The sequence below is a fragment of the Spermophilus citellus genome (assembly GCF_964194105.1).
Source record: "Spermophilus citellus genome assembly, chromosome: 4".
In the NCBI taxonomy this organism is placed as follows: domain Eukaryota; kingdom Metazoa; phylum Chordata; class Mammalia; order Rodentia; family Sciuridae; genus Spermophilus; species Spermophilus citellus.
The window spans coordinates 99,394,386-99,409,998 of record NC_138185.1 but is presented as its reverse complement, the minus strand read 5'-3'; the positions used below and the strand labels follow the sequence as shown (position 1 = coordinate 99,409,998).

The 15,613-nt window shown below is 40.9% G+C and overlaps 2 protein-coding genes and 1 pseudogene across 6 annotated transcripts in view; 1 reads left to right on the top strand and 2 right to left on the bottom strand.

Moving 5' to 3' along the window:
• The window catches only part of NIPA1 (NIPA magnesium transporter 1), a gene marked incomplete at its 3' end in the record, with an annotated part of 36,690 nt that extends 34,850 nt beyond the window's left edge, over positions 1-1,840 (bottom strand). The window contains exon 1 of the mRNA XM_081290563.1: positions 427-1,840. Within this exon, the coding sequence (XP_081146689.1) occupies positions 427-595 (169 nt within the window). The 5' untranslated portion in view covers positions 596-1,840. The remainder of the gene's footprint in view (positions 1-426) is intronic.
• Positions 1-15,613, top strand: part of HERC2 (HECT and RLD domain containing E3 ubiquitin protein ligase 2) — a 211,364-nt gene that overhangs the window by 1,209 nt on the left and 194,542 nt on the right. For 2 of the 4 annotated variants that reach the window (XM_081290553.1, XM_081290551.1), the window contains exon 2: positions 105-221. The gene's annotated coding sequence lies outside the window, so the exon portion shown is untranslated. Of the gene's footprint in view, positions 1-11; positions 222-15,469; positions 15,604-15,613 lie in introns of those variants that run through there. The other 2 variants (XM_081290552.1, XM_081290550.1) reach the window with 2 other exon arrangements.
• LOC308646959 (ferritin light chain-like) lies at positions 3,176-4,221 on the bottom strand (annotated as a pseudogene). Its single transcript has one exon. The product of its transcript is annotated as a ferritin light chain-like (transcript).

The window sequence follows — 15,613 nt, the reverse complement described above, 5'->3', positions numbered from 1 at the left end:
GTCGGCTGCAAGGCAGCAGTGGGGGGTTAAAAGGGTCTGGTAACAAGAAGAGAAGTCATCCGGAGAACCCCTATAAAAGTGAACGAGGTCTCTCCGGTCTCTAGAAAAAGAAACGGTGGCGGCAGCAAAGCTACAGAGTCTCCATATGCACCTGTGATTGTCGGGCAGTTTAGCGAGCTGCAGGAGGACCTAGACGCTGTAGCGGAGGAGACGCTTCCCAGGTACCAACCCCACAGTAGGGCCGCGCCCAAGCCCGTGCTTTGGGTGGGCGGGAGTCTCCAGTCCTCCGAGGCTCGCCTCCGGCTCAGGTGCAGAAGCCAGGCTGAGCCACCACCTGAACGCCCCCAAACTGCATGACCCCCACCCCCGCCCGGCCGCGTTCCCCGCCCCCCTCCAACCCACAGCACGGCCCACAGCCCTCCCTACCTCGGCGTTTGGCGCGCACGATGCCCTTTTTTTGCAGCACAAACGTGGACCCGTTCACCAGGCTTGACACGACGGCCACGCCCAGGCCGAGCGACACCGCGGCGGGGCTCGGGCTGCGTGCCCCCTCCCCGGCCGCCGCCGCCGCCGCTGCCGCCGCTGCAGTCCCCATTCCGCCCGCGCCTGCGCCTGCGCGCCGCGCCCAACGGGGCCGGATTGCGGGGAGGGGTGGGGGGGTACCGGGATCCGCGGCGCTCGGGGGCGGGGGTGACGAGGATCAGCGAAATTGGGCAGGGGCGGGGCCAAGGGTCCTCGGGCTCGGGCGGGAAACCCGCACTCTGTGGGAGGTTGGAGTGGGGCAGGCCTAGAGCTGATTAAGTTGAAGATGGGGGCTTCTGTGGGCTGGGGGGTGGGATGGGGAACCCTAGGCACAGCGGGGTTGGGCTGAGGGCTTAGGCTGCAAGGAGGTTAAGAAGAGGGGGTGGGGCCCGGGGTTCCCCGAGGCTCGGGCGGGTGGGGGGGGAATCAGGCTAAGTGGAAAGAGGGGAGAAAGGTGGATGGGAATGCAGCGAGGAGGGGGTTAAGAGACCGGGCTGTATGTGGGTGGCGGGTAGGTGAGGTTCCCAAGTTTGGCAAATAAAAATACAGGATGTCCAGTTAAGTTTGCATCTTCGATAAACAGCAAATAATTTGTTAAGAGTGTGTTCCATGCGGTATCTGGGATGGGAAGAGCGGCAGTGGAACGCAGCCCTCGCAAGCATCACTGCCCCCAGACCTCCAGTTGGAGAGACACAAATGAGCTGTATAAACTCAAATGGGATCGCCCCACCCCAATGTGGTGAATTCTTTACTCTCTGAAGTCAGCTATTTTCACTTTGCAGCAGTGAGCTTGTGATCATACTGTTTAATTTTCTTCATTTTCATTTTTAAAAAGTTCATCAAAATTATAGATAACTTAGAAAATAGGAAAAGTTATTTTAAAATTACTCAGTCCACAACACTCACCTAATTATTACTTTAGGTGTTTTCCCGCACGCATACATACTTTCACACGATGCAACACAAAAAAATTCTCTTCTATTTAATATTATAATCAAGTTTTCATATTGCTACATAATTATGATTGTTTTAATGATGGCATGATTTCCATAAATGAATTAATCTGTCTAATCAGATATTGTTGGTTGGTAGGTTTTGTACTTCTATTATAAATACTATAATGAGCATCTTTTAAAATTTTTAAAGTACCAGGTTAAAGAGTCTGAATCTTTTTTGCAACTCTATGGCATTGTTTTGTGAAGCAATATAAAATCATACTGTTTATGAAAACTTTTATACTGAATGAATGTATCCATTAGTTGTTTTTCCCCCTTTAATAATGTTTTATTAAAGGAGACAGAGTCTTGCTAAATTGGCCATGATGGAGACAGAGTCTTGCTAAATTGGCCATGATGGTTTCAAACTTTTAATGCTCCTGCCTCAGCCTCCCGAGTCACTGGAATTATAAGTATGCACCATTGTGCCCAGTTCATTGCTTCTTTTTTAAAATTTTGGTAATATATAAGTAAAACCAAATTTGCCATTTTAACCATTTTTAAATGTACAGTTCAGTGGCATTAGTTATATCACATTGTTCTGTAACTACCACTAACCTCTTTCAAAATTTTTCCATCACCCCCAAACACAAACTCTGTAGGACTCACTCCCAAGGCTCCTTCACCCAAGTCCAAGGGAATGTCTAATCTTCTGTCTCTACAAATTTGCCTGTTGTTGGCATTCCATGTAAGTGGAGTCATAGGACAATTTGTGACTGGCTTATTTCACTTAGCATAATATTTTCAGGATTCATTCATGTTGTAGCATGTATCAGAACTTCATTCTGCTTTGTGATTAATGTTCCATCATATGAATATGCAACATTTTGTTTATTCATTCATCTGTTAATGTATTTGTGTTGCTTCCACCTTTTGCCTATTATAAATAATGCTGCAATGGACATTGGAATGAAAGTAAGTTTGAGTCTTTATTTAAATTCTGTTGGGTATATATACCTAGAAGTAGAATTGCTGAGTCATATGATAATCCTATGTTTAGATTTGAGAAACTGCCAAACTCTTCCACAGCATCTGCACTGTTTTACATCCCCACTAGCAACGTAGAGGGTGCCAATTTATCCATATTCTCACCGAAACTTATTGTTCTCTGGTTTAAAAAGAAAAATTGTAATCCTAGTAGGCTATTTAAAATAGGTATGAAGAGGTTGCTTATTCTGCCCCACCCCCACCCCTGCAATGCTGGGTATCAAACTTAGAGTCTTTCTCATGCAAGGCAAATGTTCTACCTTTGAGGTACAGCTTCAGCCCCTGCTTATTCTTAGCCTCCTCCATTTTAGTACTGGGGATTGAATCCAAGGGTGCTTACCACTGGACTACATCCCCAGACCTTTTTTATTTTTATTTTGAGGCAGAGTCTTGCTAGGTTGCTAGGGCCCCACTAAATTGATAAGGGTGGACTTGTACTTGAAATCCTCCTGCCTTGGCCTCCCAGATCTCTGGGATTATAGGTGTGTGTGTGTACCACTGTTCCTGACTTTGCTTATTCTTTTAAAATATACTTTTCAATATAAATAGTTTTTCTTTTATATATTTTTAAATATTTATTTTTTAGTTATAGGTGGACACATGTCTTTATTTTTACTTTATGTGGTGCTGAGGATTGAACCCAGCGTCTCATGCATGCCAGGTGAGTGCTCTACTCTGAGCAACAACCCCAGTCCCATAAATAGTGTTTCTTAGTAAACAATAACTTCTATTACTAATCTCAACAGAAGTAGGCAAGTGAAAGCAGCAGCAACAGCACTGCCAAAATAATAAAAATTATTTAATTTACTAATTACTTATGCAGAAAAACTGACTTCAACACTTTTGGCAAAAAGACACATGCCCATTATATTTATTTGTTTATTTATTTTTTTGATACATTCAACCAGAAAGCAATACCTACATCCCCCTACTATTACTTTTTTTTTTTTTTTTTGCTGGAAAATTTTTAATTTTTCTTTGGTCCAAAGCTTGTGAGGGGTTCCATGGTGGTTAAAAGCTGCCTAGGTGTTAGAGGGAGAGACTCAGGCCAAAGTCCTGATGCCAGGAGATACAAAGGAGCTCCACCAAGGGCAACTGCGCTCTGGGACCTCTAGTCATGCTTGAGAGTGAATCTTTCAAAGAGATACCCCTCCAGGCCAGCCTGGGGGTTTGCCAGACATCAGAGGTTAGTCAAGTGGTCCCCCATATTCTTGATGAGCTTCACTTCTTCATCAAGGAAGCGTTCTCTGGAAAGTCACGGAGATGTGGGTATGTACATGTAGAACCTAAGGCATGAAGATCCAAAATGGCTTGGACCAGGTTCTTCTCCAGGGCTAAGGCAGCTTCTGTGGCATTCAAGGTATTGCCCCACTCATCTTGAGAAGGTTTCTGAACATCCTGAAATAACTTTTCCTCAGCCAGCTCATGGAAGAAGTGGCCCACACTCTCCAGAGCCCACCTCATCACGGTGGAAATAGTAACCCAGAGAGAGGTAGGTATAGGAGGTACAGATGCAAATTGACCAGCTGATTGACAGCAGCCTCCACCTGGAATAATTCTGATGAATCTGGGAGGTGGAATAATGGTGGAATAATTCTGATGAATCTGGGAGGTCATAACTGGTCGTCAAGAAGGAGCTAACCACAAAAAATGGAGTTGGCTGGTCCTGGGAGCAGGAGATGGGTGAGAAGATGGTCCCAGAAATTGCAAATGGAGATCAGATTGGAAGGCTGTTGGAAGCTGGGAGAAAAGGTCTATTCCATCTAAACACTGTTGAAACAAGAGACAGATCTGTGGGAGCTCTAGGTGTGTTGGTTCTCATTATTTCTTAATTCAATAAATTTAATGACTGTCAAAACAAAAACAAAAACAACCATAACATCACCCCAGTTCCATTACCCCAAAATAACTTCTATTAAGAAATCCACTCAGACATTTTTCCATGTGTGTATCTGGTAAAAGGATAGACATATTTTATCAAATGGAAAGGCACAAACAGTATGTTAGTTAGAAAGATTAAACTTTATTGTATGGGCTGGAATGTAGCTAGCTCAGTGGTAAAGCATTTGCCTAGCATGTGCCAAGCCCTGGATTCCATCCTCAGCACCACGAAGACAAATCAAATGAACAACAACAACAAAAAACCCTTATCTGAATTTAACAACAACAACAAAAACAACAAATTGAAATAAAATTAAAGTACTGAAGTTGAGATAAACATTGTTACCATAAAAGATATTACAAAGGCTGGGGCTGCAGCTCAGTGGTAGAGTGCTTGCCTAGCATGTGTGAGGCACTGGTTCAATCCTCAATACCACATAAAAAATAAAATATTAAAGAAAGATGTGGTGCTGGGGATGTGGCTCAAGTGGTAGCGCGCTCGCCTAGCATGCATGAGGCACTGGGTTCAATTCTCAGCACCACATAAAAATAAAATAAAGATATTGTGTCCACCTAAAAAACTAAAAAATAAATAAAAAAAGAAAGATGTGTCCCTCTACAACTAAAAAATATTTTTAAAAATTATTTATTTAGTTGTAGATGAACATACAGATCTTTATTTATTTTTATGTGGTACTGAGGATCGAAGCCAGTGCCTCACACATTTGAAGCAAGCACTTTACCACTGAGCTACAGCCCCAGCCCCTAAAAAATATATATATTTTAAAAGATATTATAAATAAAAGAAAGGGGGCCTGCAAACTCTGATTAAGCCTCCTAAGGGTAGTAGGACAGGAGTCACACCTTTCTTGATTCTAAAGTCTCATGTTCTGGTTGATTTTAGCCTTCAAGAGCTTCAACTTGGTTCTCTCTAGATGCACTGAGTCAGCAGAGTTATAAAGATCTTGAAGAATGACTGGTTGGTTCCTGCTTATCACATTCTTAACCTGGAATGCATAATAAAAGTGTCCAACAGCCAATCAATTGTGCCCACTACCAGGAGCAGCAGTCTCAGGATGTCAACTCACTCCAGTATGCAGATGTCATGGTCACCAAGAAAGAAGCAACTCACATGAACACCAAGTGGAGCAATACTTACACAGAGAAGAGGCAGAGTAAGATCAGCTTTTGGTGGACATTGGTCACCAAAGACCATTAGTCCCTCATGGCCATACTCCCCCCAAGACGGCCTCTCTTCCCATGAAGGAAGCTGGGGTGGGTGAGAGGCCATTCCTGAAGGAGTCACCTTCTAGTCAAGGTTTATGGACCTCTGGGTCTTTTGAGTAGGGACCAGGCTCCCTAGAGACAGCCTTTTTGACTGGGGTTAGGGAGTCTACCAAGATGACCCAATATGTCCACAGGGTCTCTATGGAGCCAGCTAGATTTGTAAAGCTAATGTTTAGTCCCATCCTAGAAAGCAATCATGCAAGTTAGAGAGGAGGACTGAGTCAGCCCCTGGCAAGCCTGATCCTTGAAGAGTGGGATGTAGTGGCTCTGCCTTTGTAAGAGTCAAGGCCTACCAGGTGCTGGGCAAGGTGAGTCTTGGATACTTAATCTATAATTTCTAACCACAGCCAGTAATACTGGCCTGTACGCGAACTAATGAATAACAGGTTTTTAGAGCTGAAAAAGGCCTTGGGATAATCTGTTCCAAATTGACCTACAAACCGGGCATGATGGTATGTGCCTATAGTTGCAATTTAGGGAGGGTGAGAGGGTGGGAGGATCCTTTGAGCCCAGCCTGGGTAATGAAGGGAGACTTTGTCTGGAAATAACTAACAATAAATAAATAAAAATAAATCAACACACACATATCATACAAATTGGAGCACCATGGGACCCCCAGGTCTAGAAGCCAAAGCAAGGGAGATGTGTTTCATGAAGTACAGTGGGGAATCTGTGGGATGGGTTTTAAGGTTTTAAGAATAGGAAAAATGGGGTTAGGATTGTAGCTCAGTGGTAGATGCACTTGCCTAGTATGTTAGAGGCCCTGGGTTCGATCCCCAGCACCACATAAAATAAATAAACAAAATAAAGCATGTGTCCATCTACAACTAAATAATATTAAAAAAGAACAGGAAAAAATGTATGAATATATTTTTTATATGGGTGGATTAAAAATATTTCCAACATTTTGCAAAGATGATAATCAAGGTAAGAAGAAGAAAGATTCCTTGTGGGAGTAAAATTTAAATGCATTTAATTGCATAAAGCTGTCAGTTGTTTTTGTTTTTATACTTGGTGTATTGTTAAATATAAGATAAATAAAACAAATGTAGTGTAACAAATTAATAGAGACTTAATTCCCAGGAAACAACTTCCTAGGTCAAGAACTATCTTGTTGGCAGCAGACCTGGCCCCTGCCAGGGAACTCTTACTCAACTAGGAGATACTCTGCTTCTTTCATTTAAGAGTTTTATATCTGAAATGTAATTTAGAAGTAAGCAAACTACCCGCTGTGGACCAAATTTGGCACTCAGTCTTTTTTGGAAAAATAAAGATACCATGGAATATAATTACACCCATTCCTTTATGTAGTGTCTCTGCCTACTTTTATGCTAAAATAGCAGAGTGGAGTAGTTGTTGCAGAGATCAGATGGCTAGCTAGGTCTCAAATTATTTCCATCCTGGCTCTTTTCAGAAAAAGTTTGCTGCCCTTTGGTGAGGTATGTGATCTATCAAGCTGATAGCTTGCTGCCCCCTAGTGTAATGTTTTGGTGTAAGGTCTGCTGCCAACAATATGTGTGCTCTACCAAGATTTTCAGCAGTTGAGAGTACTAGTCTTATACGCTCAAGGCTGTTCAGTTCTCCAGATCTCACTCAGCTGTATGGGAGACACCTAGCCAGAGAGTTCCTTTGTGTGGCCCTCAACCAAATGATGACATTAAAATAGAATTATCTTCTAATTTAATTTTTAAATCCTTGAGCTAGCATATAGAAATACATTTGATTTTTTTAATCTTTATTTTATTTTTATGTGGTGCTGAGGATCGAACCCAGTACCTCACACATGCTAGGCAAGTGATCTACCTCTGAGCCACAACTCCAGCCCCACAATTGATTTTTTTGATATTGACCCTGGCCTTAAATCTTATTGAATTCTTTCATTAGCATTAATAAATTGCTTAGCATATTTTTCCAGATTTTTTTTTTTTTTTTGGTAGAGCTGGGCACTGTACCACTGAGCTAAACTCTAGCCCCAGATTTTCTATATAAAGCTTATGTCCTCTGCAAATAGAGATGCTTTTACTTCATCCTTTCCCATCAGGTTGCCATTTACTTCTTTTTCACGCTTAATTGCGCTGGCTAGAACCTCATAATGAATATATTGACTAAATGTGTCAAGAACAGATATCTTTGTCTTATTCCTGATCTTTTAGTGGGAAAGCTTATAGGGTTTTTTTTAAAAGTATTTTTAGTTGCAGATGAACACAGTATTTTTATTTTTTCATTTTTTAATTTTTATATGGTGCTGAGGATTGAACCCAGTGCCTCACACATGTGAGGCAAGTGCTCTACCATTTTTCTTAAATTTTTAAAAAAATAGTTTTAGATGGACAGCATACCTTTATTTGTTTAGTTTTTTTATGCGGTGCTAAGGATAAAAACCTGGAGCCTCACACATGCTAGGCAAGCGCTCTGCCACTGAGCTATAGCCCCAACACAGCTTTTGGTCTTTTGACATTAATTATGATGCTGAGTGTGTGACTCTTGCAGATGCCCTCTGTCAGGATGAGAAAGTTCCCTTTTATTCACAGTTTTTTTAGAGGGTTTCTTTTTTTTAGGCATTTTTAGTTGTAGATGGACACAATACTTTTATTTTGTTTATTTATTTTTTATGTGGTGCTGAGGATCAAACCCAGTGCCTCACACACGCTAGGTAAGTGCTCTGTTAGCTGCAAACCCAGCCCAACAGGTTTTTTTTTTTTAATGATGAATGAGTGTTAGATTTTGTCAAATGCTTTTTTTTGCATCTGTTAAGATGATCACATTTCTTTTCTCTTTGCTAATAATATAGTGTATTACATTAATACACTACATGTAGTTTGATCTTTGTATGTTGAAACCACTTTATATACCTGTAATAAATCCTACTTAGTCACGGCATTTAATACTTTTCATATGCAGCCAGATTCTGTTAGCATTTTTTGAGAACTTTTGTATTCATATTTACTGGTGATATTGCTCTGAATTTTCTTATAATTTACTTCTGACTAATTTTGATATCAGGGTAATAATGACCTCACAGCATGAATTGGAAAGTATATAAGTCAGCTTTCTATTATTGCAACTACCTGAGATAATCAAATTATGAAGAGAAAAGGTTTATTTTGGCTCATGATTTGAGAGGTTCCAGTCCATTATCCATTTGCCCTGTTACTTTGGGTATGTTGTAAGGCAGTAGAGCTCTTTTGGTTAGTGTTTGAAAGGTATTTTTAAAATCTCTTTACTTCCAATCTATTTGTATGTTGGAATCTAAAACACATCTCTTATAGATAACACATTGTTGGCTTATGTTTTGTTTTCTTTTTAAAAAAAACTCTGTGTTCCTATGAAAATAGAAGAGCAGTGGAATAAAGGAAGGGAATTGAGGGGGAGGGAGGAGAATGGGAAACAGGAAAAATGGTAAATGAATCTGATCAAACTTTCCTATATACATATATGAATATATCACAGTGAATTTTACCTTTATGTATATCCATAATGCACTAATTTTAAAAACTATGAACAGAAGAAAGATGAGTAGAATTAGTAACGGGGGAGCTGGGGCTGGAGCTCAGTGGTAGAGAGCTTGCCTGGTACACCTGAAGCACTAGGTTCAATCCTCAGCACCACATAAGAATAAAGTAAAGTTATTGTGTCCACCAACAAGTAAAAAAAAATACATATTTATAAAAAGAATTGGGAACCAGGGAGGTAGGTGGGAGGGAAAAGGGAAAGCACTGGGGACTGAATGCTTGTATAATTGTGTCAAAACAAACCTCAATATTATGTATATCTGTAATGTAATAAAACAAAATAAAATTTAAAAAAAACTTCCTTGGAGTCTCTGCTTTTCATTTGGAAAGTTTAATCCATTTATATTTAATATAATTACTGATAATGTAGAACTTATGGCTGTCATTTTGCTATCTTTCAACATGTCAGATTTTCTTTTGGTCCCTCAATTTCTGACATTTTACGTAAATTGGATATTGTACCATTTGAATTTCCTTGTCATTTCTTTTCTTCTTTTTTTTTCTTGTGGTGCTGGGGATTGAACCCAGGGCCTTGTGCATGCAAGGCAAGCACTCTAACAACTGAGCTATATCCCCAGCCCATCATTTATTTTAAAATATAATTTTGAGTTATTTTCACAGTGGATACCTTAGGGGTTATAATAATCATCTTAATTTGCTACTTTAGATGCTCCTCAAATGCCCACATGCTAAAGACTTGGCTCCCAATCTGTGGTGCTATCTGGAGTTGGTAGAACCTTTAGGAGGTGGGACCTAGTTGGAATAAGTGCCCACTGGGGGCACACACATAAAGATGATATTAGGACCCTGACCCCTTCCTTTCCTGCTTTCTGGCCTTTATGAGGTGTGCAGATTTGCCTCACCATGCACTCATACCATGATGTTCTGCCTTACCACGGCCCAACAATGACAGATCCAACTGATCATGGCCTGAAACATTTGAACTATGAGCTAAAACAAACCTTTTTCCTTATACTTTGGTTATTTCAGTTATTTTGTCAAAATAATGGAAAACTGATTCAGATATTTTCACAACAGCAGCTCAGTTCTTTAGCCCAGAAGTGTCATATGATCTACTGAAATAGCACTGACTCACTTTAAGGGGAAATACACTCTTTTCATATGTCTGAAAAGGAAGCAGAATTGTCATTAGATATAGGACTATGGAAGTTAGAAGTAGAGATCTACAAACTTTATTTCCTCAATTATGAGGTACACATTTTTCATATTTTAAAACTCCTGAAATCAGGATGCACTCTATTATCAATGGCTGTGGCTATTGACAGTATTATGGCATATTCCTTATTTTTTGATACTGGGGATTAAATCCAGGGATCTATATCACTGAGCTACATCCCCAGTTCTTTTTATTTATTTATTTTGAGACAGAGTATACCTAAGTTGCTAAATTCCTGAGGCTTCTTGATAAGTTCCTACGTTCCTCCTGCCTCAGCCTCTCAAATTGCTGATTATAGGCGTGTACCACCAAGTCTAGTTTGGTGTAGTCTTTTTGACATCTTTTTGTAAGATCAAGAAAACGATGGCATCTGTGCATCTTAGATTTAATGAAATATGTTAAACTTGGACTTATTGAAGGCCATAGGATTAGATGAGGCCTTCTGAGGTGTTGATAAGGGAAGAACTGAAGAATAAGCTTCGGTGGCTCCAATAGGCAAGGTCAAGAAATAAGGAGACTGATGAGGAATGTTCAGTTACATGGGAAGAATCCTGGGAAAATGTGAAGAAAGGGTTCTGAAAACAAGGTATGAGCAAAGGTGAACATTACTACCAGGTGCTCAAACATAGTGAGGACTGACAACTGCTATGAGATTGGACCAAGTCATTAGTAACCTTGGCAAAAGTATTCTGGTGAAGTGGCAGGAACAAAGCCTGTGTGGTAAGGGAAGGTAGAAAGAAGAGACCATTTGAAAAGGAATTTTGCTATATAAAAACAGAGAAAAGGGGTAACTTCTGGAGGGGAATGCAAGATTCAAGGGATTTTTTTTATGGTACTGGGGGTTGGAACCCAGGACCTCATATATTCTGGGTAAGTGCTCTACCACTGAGCTACACCTCCAGTCCAGTTTAATGGAGATTTTTCATAGCATGTTTACAAGATGATTGAACTGACACAGCACAATAGGCCAGGCAGGGACTAATACCCAAGCAGAGTCACTGACAAGTGTGGAGATAGTCAAAACACACTAGTAGAGTGATTGCCTACCTCTAAAAGCAGGATGCTTTATTTTCAGTAATAGAAGGGAAGGAAGAAACTATAGAAACATTCATGGTAGTAATTTTCATGGTGAAAACAGTTTTATCAGTTGGAGTGCTTTTGTCTGTAAATAACAATAGCAGGTTGTTTAATTACTTCTAACCTGAGTGTCTGGAGGCAGATGGGCCCCACACTGGGCTAGTCCATCTTCTGGGGTGTTCTTCCATCTCTCTACTTTGCTATCTCAGGCCTGTTGTATTTTGGGCACCAAATGGCTGTGCAGCCCCAGGAGGGTATTGTATAGGTATTCAATAGCCTCAGCAGTTGTGCCACATTCAAATTGAGTGGAGTGGATTCGTCTGGCCTTGAGGTGTGCCAGGCAAGTATGATGGAGGCAGAGAGGAAAAGATGACCAGAGAGTGTAGGCAAGGGACATGCCAGGCTGCAAGATCTAAAATCTAAATTGACAAAAGGGAAGTGAGGATGCCAGTCAATGTTCCCCTAGAGGAGTCAAAGATCATTGGAATACTTACCAGAGGACATGAATTAGAAAGATGAGATGTGGTAATTGAAGAGTGGGAGACTCACAATTATGATCTTCAGGGTGATTTGGTGAATAGGACTGATCCTGGTGGTGAGTGGCTCAGGTTGGGTGGTAAACAAGATGGTTGAAAGTTTGGCAGCAAAGGACTAAAAGCTGATGGAACTGGCTGGTGATTTTCTTGAAATGAAAGTCCTTGATAACATCTGTAATAGCTATGGGGAAAAGGTCATGAGTCAAGTGCTAAATCTTTAGCAAATGTGGGGAAGTGATGGAAGGACTGTGGATTATTATAATTAGGAGCAGAGGGTGGTATAATCCGATAGCAAGCATTTCAAATAAATTGTCTTTTGCTTTATTTAATAGGAAGCAGGTGGAATAATGATCTTGTTATGGTTTGGATATGAGGTATCCCTCAAAAACTCCTGCAAATGCATGAATGTTCAGAGATAAAATGATTGAATTGTGAGAGCTGAAGCCTAATCAGTCCATCCCAGTTTGAATGGACTGAGTGGCAACTATAGGCAGGTGGGGCATGGCTGGAGGAAGTGGGTCACTGGGGACCTGCCCTGGAAAGGTCTGTCTTGTGGCCCCTCTCTCCTCCTCTCTGGTTTCTCACCCTGCCATTAGTTGAGCAGCTTTCCTTCACTGAGCCCTTAAACCATGACATGCTGTCTTACCTTGGGCCCAGAGCCATGCAGTCAACCATCTATGGACTGAATCCTCTGAAACTATGAACTCCAAATAAACTTTTCCTCCCCTAAGTTGTTCTTGTCAGGTATTTTGGTCACAGTAATGCAAAAGTTGACTAAAACAGGTCTAGAAGTGTCAGGAAGATAGTTGTCTGATCTTTATGCCAACATATATGGATGTGGAATAATAAAAAGCCACAGTGTTCCACAAAGGACAACAGATTTTTCATCAGAACAATAATATGATAATATTAGAAAGCACAAAACTGTAATTCCAGCTACTTTGGATGCTGAGGCAGGAGGATCGAAAGCCTTGGCAATTTAGCAACAATACATCTTAAAATAAAAGATAGAATAGGGCTGGGCATGTCATTCGTTGGTAGAGTGTCCCTGGTTCAATTCCCAGTAATGGAAAAAATATTAAAGATGTTGCTGATGAAAGTCTGTAAGTCACAGCGAGTTCCGAGGTGTGTGTAAATCAGTGAGAAGCAGGGACCCAAATTGCTTTAGGGATATACAAAACTTTATTCAATTTTTTCTTTTGTTGCTTGTGCTTTTGGTGTCATATTAAAAGATTCATTGCCAAAATTGCCAAATCCAATATCATGAAGTTTTCTTTCCATGTTTTCTTCTAAGTTTTATACTTTCAGCTCTTCTGTTTATATCTTTGACCAATTTTGGAGTCCAATGGTAGGAGTCCAGCTTCATTCTTTTGCATGTGGATATTCAGTTCACCCAGCTGTCTGTTGAAAAGACTTGTTTTTCCCTCATTGAATGATCTTGGCACCCTTGTGAAAAATCAACTGACCGGTTGATTCCGGTTGTGGTTCCCGTTCTCTATCCTATTCCACTGGCTATAAAAACTATCCTATAAACGTGCTACACTATTTTGTTTCCTGTCATTGTGTGGTAGGCTTTAATATCAGGAAGTATGACTCCTCTGACTTTGTTCTTCTTTATCAATACTGTTTGGCTCGGATGGAGGTTTTCATAGATGTGCATTATCAGGCTGAGGAGTTTCCTTTTCTTCCTATTTTCCCCTCAATTGCTGGGAGCTTTATAATGAATAGATATTGGCATTTCTTAAAAGCATTGTTGCATCTATTGAGATGGTGAGTTATGCTTAATTTTGAATGGTAAACCCACTTTGAAATTCTTGGGATAAACCCCAGTTGTGATAACTTATCCTTTTTGTAGGTTAGAATCCATTTGCTCAAAGTTGGCTAGCAAGTTCACACCTAAGTTCATGAGGAAAAGGGTCTAAAATATTGTTGTAATGTCTTTTTCTGGTTTTGCTACTGGGGTAATTATAAGCTTATGGAATGAAAATGTTTAGTTCTCTTCAATTTTCTGAAAGAGTTTTTGTAGAATTATTGTTTCTTTATTAAATATTTGGTAGAGCCAGAATTGACCAATGAAACAATCTGAGCCTGGAGATTTCTTTTTTTTGTAGTTTTTGTTTCCTCTTTTGTGGTAGGGAATATCAAACCTAGGACCTTGCACATGCTAGGCAAGTGCCCTATCACTGAATTACACCCCTATCCTTGTTAGGGAGGTTTTTAATGGGAAATTCAACATAGGCTAGTTCAGCTTATGTATTTCTTTTTGAGTGAATTTTGGTAGGATGTGCTTTTAAGTAATTAGTCCATTTCATATAAATTGTCAAATTTATGTACATAGAACTAATTGTTCCTCGTATTGCCTGACGATATTTTTGAAGTTGGTGGGGGTCTTTAGTGATATCTTTTCTTGCATTCTTATAGAAGTAACTTGTGTGTGTGTGTGTGTGTTTCAGCCTTGTTATAGATTCATGGACTTTTTTGGTCTTTTCAAAGGTTCAGCTCTTAGTATTATTTTCCTGTAGTTTTTGTTTTCAATTTCTTTCATTTTTTGTTCCTCTGTTATTTCCTCCTGTTTGCTTTGGATGTAAGGGTCAATTTTTTGCTTCTTTTTCTAGTGTTTTAAAATGGAAACTTAGATTGCTGATTTTAGAGACCTTTCCTTTTTTTTTTTTTAACAGAAGCAGTTAGTGCCATAAATTTCACTTTACAACATTAGTACACATTTTGATACTGTATTCTTTATTTTGGCACATGCTAAGCAAGCAGCTCTACTACTGTTACGCCCACAGGCCGCGTACTTTAACTCTTTTTCAATTAAAATATTTTCTCCTTTGCGTTTTCTTCTTTAATCCATGGATTACTTAGATATGTAGTGCTTAATTTCCAAATGTTTAGAGGCTGTCCTGTCATCATGTTGATTGCTTACTTCCATTACGATCAGAGAACATATTTACTGTGATTTCATTTCTTTCTTTTTATGTATTGGAGATCGAGCCCAGGGATGCTGTACCATTGAGTTACATCCTCAGTCCTTTATATTTTGAGTCGGGTTCTTGCTACATTGCTGAGGTTGACCTCCAATTTGAGATCCTTTCGTCTCAGCGTTCTCAGTCACTGGCATTAGATTTCAATTGTTAGTGGTTCAAGACCAGGAGAAAGCTATTGAAGGGTAGAGCTGCTCTCACCAAGGGTATCCTCAGAAGTGTAGATCTCGCCTCCATCAAGCTGAGGCGTAGGTCAGTCCAAAGTCTACTAGAGTCCCAGGAGCTCTCCAACACTAAGCGAAGTCCGGGACGGGATCGTGTGCGTGCGTGGGGCGGAAATCCCGCCTCCCGGCACCTGCGGTTGGCCCTGGCCGCAGCCTGTGAGCCCCTAGAAGGAAGATGAGCAGGATTGCTGGAAGCAGGAGAGTTGGGAGGAGCAGCGAAGGGGTTCCTCTTCCCTATTGGCTGTGTTGGCGGGGTTGATTTCCTGCGATTGGCTGGGTGCTGGGGGCGGCAGTCGCGCGTCAGCCTGCCCCTCGGGCCGCGAGAGGCGCCGGGATAGCGAGCACCGGCCGGGGCCAGCTGCGGCTTGAAGGCTGTTCCCGCACGCCGGCGGGGCGAGGCTGCCTGGCCGCAGCGAGTCAGGTCCTGGTGT